Source organism: Lottia gigantea (assembly GCF_000327385.1).
Source record: "Lottia gigantea unplaced genomic scaffold LOTGIsca_206, whole genome shotgun sequence".
Taxonomy (NCBI): domain Eukaryota; kingdom Metazoa; phylum Mollusca; class Gastropoda; family Lottiidae; genus Lottia; species Lottia gigantea.
Genome location: NW_008708434.1, coordinates 186,999 through 194,134, shown reverse-complemented (window position 1 = coordinate 194,134; position 7,136 = coordinate 186,999). Strand labels below are relative to the sequence as shown.

At 34.2% G+C, this 7,136-nt stretch overlaps 1 protein-coding gene across 1 annotated transcript; it reads left to right on the top strand.

The window, feature by feature from the left end:
- Positions 1-19: 19 nt before the first annotated feature.
- Positions 20-6,990, top strand: LOTGIDRAFT_174628 (hypothetical protein; the record flags this gene model as incomplete). The annotated part of the gene is made up of 10 exons (XM_009053969.1): positions 20-78; positions 881-996; positions 2,466-2,487; positions 2,773-2,879; positions 3,170-3,257; positions 3,676-3,765; positions 4,312-4,411; positions 4,836-5,393; positions 5,788-5,973; positions 6,715-6,990. 10 exons carry the CDS (start codon positions 20-22, stop codon positions 6,988-6,990), a joined length of 1,602 nt encoding a protein of 533 aa, XP_009052217.1.
- Positions 6,991-7,136: the final 146 nt, after the last annotated feature.

Sequence of the window (7,136 nt, the reverse complement as noted above, 5' to 3'; positions counted from 1 at the left end):
AACAGATAATATATTAGCTATGGCCAGGCCGACCAACAGTGGAATACAGAAATATAAAATAGTGGACCAATTTCTACAGTAAGTTACTAGAGTTTTATAACCTAGTCTCTACAGTGTACAGTGTGCAATGAGGGAAAGTCTACTAAAACACTGATCACCAGAGTTCGGCTTTTATTGCATATAGTATGATCTTAACCTTTATAATTGGGATGAATCAGTCCAGTACTTTACACTCTATTATAGTGTACAATGAGGGAAATTTTGTTGAAACTTGTTTGGTTTATGTATAGATTATAGACACAGCTTTATGGAACAACAATCACTGGTTCAAGTTTTATGCAATGTTTCGACGTGTTTTCCCCTGTCGTTCTCAAGCACATAAACGTTGCATAAAACCTGTAACCAGTGATTGTTATTCAATAAAGCTGTGTCTATATATTGCACTCAGAATTACTAAATGACACTTAAAACCTTTAAAAAAAGACACAGGTTAATGGACCAACAATCACTGTTTAAAGTTTTATGCAACTATCAATTTTCATCATTCTGTAGGGGGAAAAAACCTGTAACCAGTGATTGTTGTTCCATAAAACTGTGTCTATATATCATACTTACAATTACTATATGTCATTTAAAATCTTTGTGTGGTTTATGTTCAAGAGAGTATCATATTCACACTTTTAATAGGACTAAAGCTTTTACATTCATCTGCGCAATACAGGAAACACCTTCACCTTCAACTGTTTATAGTATATGATTTGAAGCAGAGAGCACATATATACCATTATATATTCCCTTGTGTAAGATTTTGATAAGAGCACTGGCCCAGGTATGTGGTTTTTATATGTTTACAATATTTCATGTTATATTATTATTTCAGAATGAATATTAAAACAATTATCAACCTACAGCAACCAGGAGAACATGCGTATTGTGGTGATGGAAACGATAAAACAGGCTTCTCCTATAATTCTCAATTATTTATGGAAAAAGAGAGTAAGTAGTTTGTATATACGTATACAAGAGATGACATCTTCCCCTCCCACCTCCAAAACTTCCCTATTTTCTCCCTCTCCCAACTTACTACCTGTTATCAACTATTCCTGTGTAAAATGATCACTTTTGGGTAAAAAGTTGTTTTGTTGCAGTGCGTTCTTTGAACGCACTGCTTTGTTTTGCAAATGACTATTTTTTTACCTTCGCTTGTTTTCTAAGAAGGCAACATGCCACAGACTGTCTGTTGTTGTTTTCTGGTCAAAAATTCTTTTTGCAATATGTTACAAATAGTCATACAAAAAACTTCAAATCAAAAAAATCCGACCCGGATGTAACGGAGTGGTCGCCATATTGATATGTCATACTTCTGTAAAATTCAAAATGGGGCCTCAGAGTATAGAGCGCTTTTCATAATTTTGGTATATCTGGATATCACAATCGATTGCGAAAAGAAATTTGGAAGCCGATTTTTAAATTTCGATTTTGCTTTTCTTTTATTTCCGGTTAAAATTTTTCGGTACTGTCCAAAATTTCAAAGGCTCCTATTTCGTGACCTTGACCTTTGGTTACCTTGTGGCCTGAACAAAATTTGTTGCTCTTGATGGTATCTATCCAGTGATATACTCTTTTGTGCTGTGCAATGTTTACTTCCGGTTTTATAGCGGATTGAAAATTACGATTTTTATCTTCAAAGAGCTCTGACACGTGACCTAATTTACATACACCATAAATTCTTATTGAATTTTACTAGTGTTCATCTGCCCTTTGTAATGATATATAACACTAGATATTTCAATCAAAATTGCGCTTTTTAATATTTGAAAATTTTGTACTTTCTTCTATAGTAACTGTGCGTAATTTTCAATAAATCGAAATGGGGCCTCAGGGTGTAATCCAATTTGTGTAAATTTGATATCTATGGTATCTACTATCGATTGCTAAATAATATTTGAGAACCGATTTTTGAATTATGATTTTGCTTTTTATTTATTTCCGGTTGAAAAATATGAATACTTTAAAGGGTCGTATATCGTGACCTTGACATTTGGTGATCATGTGACCAGAACAATTTTGATAGCTCTCGACGAGATCTTTCCAATGGTATATTAACGTTTATTGTACGGTGTTTACTTCCGATTTTATCGCCATTTGAAATTGATGAATTTTATCTTGAAAAAGTCGGTTTTCCTCTTGTAATTTTATTTGTGGTCTAAACGATAAAGGTAGTTTGCTCCCTTCAACTGTTCTTGAATACAATGTGAGTTGAGCGATCTGTCGAATATGCTTTGCGTTTGGGCGATCTATATCCAGTTAATTATAATAGGAAATTATGTTACTGTTACGATACTTTGCGGCACCGTTTTAAGCGTAAAATCAAAACTGTTACGCACTGCATCAGAACCTCGCGAAGCCTGTGGATCTAGTTTTTCCTTGATATTATTAATAAGATTATTTTATGTTTTTTTCAGTATTTTTCTACAATTTTGGCTGGTAAGTTATTTACTCATGTATAAAATCTTTTCAAAAAGATAGGACTGGGCCTTTTTTCAACACGCCTCAATTGTATGAGGTCATTTTGATTGGTCGAAATTCACCTCTGAAGCAATTTGAATAAGTGAACCATATAATTTTTATAACAATGGTATTGGTCATGCTATTTATACTGAATAGTTAAACTATGTTTACTGAAAAATGTGGCTTACACAATCAGAAGATTTGATTTTAAACAAGGCCCCTATTTGTGATTGGTTGTTGATTTGTATGTATCTGTTTCAGGGATGATTTTGGTGTAGGAACTGTAACTCTATTATTAGATATTGTTAAAGTTATGCAGTTTTCACTCTCATTAGGAAAGGTGGCCATCCATTGTCATGCTGGATTAGGTAAGAATTACGAAACTAAGAAATAAAGAAAGAAAGAACTATATTTAACAAGGATAACAACTTAAGTTCATGAGGAATCTTTCTATCAGCTGATCCTTGGCCGAACCTCTTGGCATTGATCTTTCCTGGATTATCTGTACCCATTTACAACTGGGTTGACTGGAATAATATTGCACAGTATTTCTGTTCTCAAGGGGCAATATTAGATTGATAATGACCCCCCACAATGACATAACAGTTGGAACACCGCCTTTGGTAATTCCAATGATTAAACATTGAACTATTTTCAGGGCGGACTGGGTTATTAATAGCTTGTTATTTAGTTTATAACAACAGACTTTCACCTACAAGTGCTGTACATTATGTTCGCTCTAAAAGGTGAGTTTTTTAATTCAAAATGACTGTTTTCTAGACGGCCAGTTATTTAGAATCTAACACTACCTGTCAGTCAAAATGTCTCGTGGGAAGGGAAATTACTCGATTTCGTGCAGTTCTATTTCACCTGAAGAATATTTGCATATATTCAAGATACAAATTAACCCCCAAAATTGTAAAAAAAAAATCCTGTTTCTGAGACTAAGGTATAGTTGGTCAAACAGATGATGAACCTGTGCCCTCTATGAATAACTTTTAAATTTAAAAATGATTAAAAAGTGGATAAGGTTCTAAGAACCACATTGAAACATGACAGAAATAAATCTATTTATAATAACTATTTATATTTTATGTATTTTTAATAAGAGCTCACTGACAGTTGAATTATTGTAACTGTAATTTAATGTATTTATTTTTTTAGACCTGGTGCAATACAGACAGTGAGTCAAGTTCACATGGTTTCTAAATTCAGAGATTTTATCCGTCCTTTTCAACTCATATTTGCAATAAGGTAAGTTAATATCTCTCTTTGTATATCTTTATAATCTATATACTATCTTCTATATTTGAAATATGTTTTAAATTTATGAGTATTTTGAAATTCTTAAAATTGCCAGAGTGAGTGGAAAAACAGGACAGATTTCTGTAGGGATAAATCTACTAAGGTTCTTCAGAATATTGTTTGTCCAGATAATAAACGTTATCAACATTTATCCACGGAGTAGACAGTGACGGAGCCAGGTTTACATCCAAGGAGGGGGGGGGGCGAGATATCTAAAATTGCCCGAGGGCTGCGAGTGGGGTGGCTGGGAATAGATCTCATTTCTTCTGCCACGTGAAATTGATAATTATATTAATGTAATGTTGAAGAAACGTTCATATTGAAATATATATGTATAATGATTCTTGATTTAACTTGAGGTTTATTTCCTGTAGAATCATTAGAAATTCCTGTTCAAGAGGAATTGTAAAAGTTCTTCCAATCTTTGAATCTTTGACACTATGGTGCATACTATAATAACATCATGATTACTGTATCACTGTTTTATATTAACAGAGGTGAAAATGATTATGAATTCAATCTACAGCAACACCTCAACCGACAGAGACACCTACTTCACGGCTACGAGGGACGCAAACTCAAATATCTACCTAAAGTAAGTCGTTGTCTCCATATTCAAATGGAGAGAATATCAAAATACTGCATTTTATTTTTTATAACAGTGTGGTTTCAAATATTTACTAAAACATTAGACTAACAGGCAATTTGATTGAATTTATCTACCATCTATATCTTGAAAGATGATATTCGGAATAGATGGACTAATATATATAAAAAAAAGTTCAATTCGAGGCCCAGTGAACTGCAGATTTTATGTGTTAAAGATTCCTTGACAGTTGAAATTGCAGGAGTAAGAAGCATGGAAAAAGCATCCAGTCATTTGGAAGGGAAAAAAAACTAAGGCCCTGTGTATTATGGGTTGAGCATGTTTCAACAGTTGAAAATCAAAATAACTTGGCTAATTAGTGCCACTGCAAAATTCCCTTCATCGAACAAAATTTTTTTTTTGTCTATTTCAGATAATCTACATCTGTTGTGAGAGATTATTAGAACTGGGGAATTGTGGGAACTCTTTAAGCCGAAGTATAAGCTATAGTTCGTTAACATCCCATAATTCATTGCTCCCTCCCATCAATACGACGGAAACGTTAAAAAAATCACTCTCCTATCTTTCTGTCCGGTCGGAGAATCCTTTCGATGATTCAGATGGCAATATGGAAACTCCACGAAGTCGAAGTTTTGAAACTTTAAACAACACTCGAATGAAAGACGTATTAAAACATTCCGATTCCAGGCGTCATGGCAGCACAGGATCGTATGAATACCTGGACAAACCTGAAGGAAGAGCAACGCTGTCGTTAAAAACCAGTGATCGTGGATCTTCTGATAATTTGTCCGAGAAAGATTCAGACGGTCGAAGTTCAGATTCACCGGGCGATAGTCCTGATCTGTCTCTAGTCTCGTCCAATGTTTTAGATGATCCATCCCAGTGTCCTGAAGCTAGTCGTAGAGTCGTGGAAGCTCTTCTGATATCAGAGTACTCTGAAAATGTCCTGACTCGCTGTGAGGAATATCAGGTAGAGTTACCTCCCTTTTTAGCCATTTCTAGTAGCTAGTTGACTCGGTGTGAAGTTTGCAAATCTGTCCTTTCTTACCAGTTGATAGACCTCAAAGTCTGCATCCCATTTCTAGTAGTCCATTATGTCAGGAAAATCAGGTAGAGTTACTCCCCTTTGTTTAATCTGAAGTCCGTCCACCTTCTTTGTTACCACTTAATAGATCTTAGTATCCCTTTGTAGTCAGTTGCTCCCTTTTTCAGTTATTCCCATTTTCAGCTTTCTTTTCATTTTTCCATAATGACTTGAGTAATTACTTTAATTAGTTATATGAAATTATCATATGGATGATGTTGTATATTTATAACACCAGGTAAGTCCACTGAAGAATATATTACCTCCCTTGTATTTGTAGTTAAAACTGAACCAAACAGATGAAGCATGGAAAATGATAGGTGTTGAAACTGACCCGGAATTGATCTCAGCGTTGCTATGGGAATGGTTAGACCATCTACGAGAACCTGTGTTACGCAAACAAGATCTGGCCCACGTCAAACACGACGCTAACGACCCCATGTTGGTTTTACAGAAAATAGACAGGGTAGGTCAGCATATAGTTTGTTTTTCTTTTTAACAAGCTAGAAATGAAATGAATGGAGTTTGACGTCCTACTTTTCTGCACCATGTGGGCTAATGAAGACAGGGTGCAATGAGGGAAATTTTGCCAGGACAGCGGCATTAGCCTGTAGCACAAAGGGCCTCGTTTTTTTAACTCACATGCACATCTAAAATCTAATGCAAATTCTTTTTTCTGATATTTTTGGGTTTTTATTGTAATCTAACAAGTCTTCTACCACAATCTTGTTCTTATGGCATTATTTAACCAATCAAAGTATATCATTTTAAACCTGTTAAAACGGTGTAGAGAAATATCAGTTGGATTGGCAAATTCAGAGCTCTATCTCTAATAAAAACAAATACTGGGTACAATCTTTATTTATGTGGAATGATAATCTTTACAATATATAGTGGACTACTCCTGTTTATTTTTTGAATTATTCATTGTCCATCCAGAGATTATTTTCAGAATAATTTGGGTGGATTATTTGTAAATAAGACCATAACAATTATTTTGAAGCTGATTAAGCTCTAAATAGTTTTTATATTTTTGTGATATATTTATTTAGCAGAGTATTTATGAGAAAGGAAACCAATGATGCTAGAATTTATTCTATCTTATTTCAATTAGGTATAGAACAGTGGCATGTAACTTAAACTTTTTGAGAAAGAAACCAAGAAAAGTACGGTGTAAAATTCTATCTTATTCTATTTATAATTTCAGGGAGCTAAAGGAGTGATAGAATATTTTGCCAAAGTTCTGGTCAAGTTAGGGCCGTTACCAAAAAGCCTGAAATATCCTCTAATTGAGAAGATACTCTCGCATGTTACACATCACGTTGTTCATGTTAAATCTACCAATTCCGTCGCTATGCAAGAAACTCTGGAGAAGAAAGAACATTGGAGTGCCATGAAATCCAAATCTGCAATGAGACTATTTTATTTCTTTCAGAAATTATCAGATATAATGTTTGAATCTGGTGCTATCACTAGTAGATGATGGATTTTAATATGTTTGGGTATAGTTGTCTAGATATTTGTTTTATCAGCTGATTAAAGGGATTGTAAAGAGGTTTTCTAATTTTTTATGTGTATCAGGGACACTGATAGCATCAATTTGCACCATTCTAATTTCAATCAGACGTC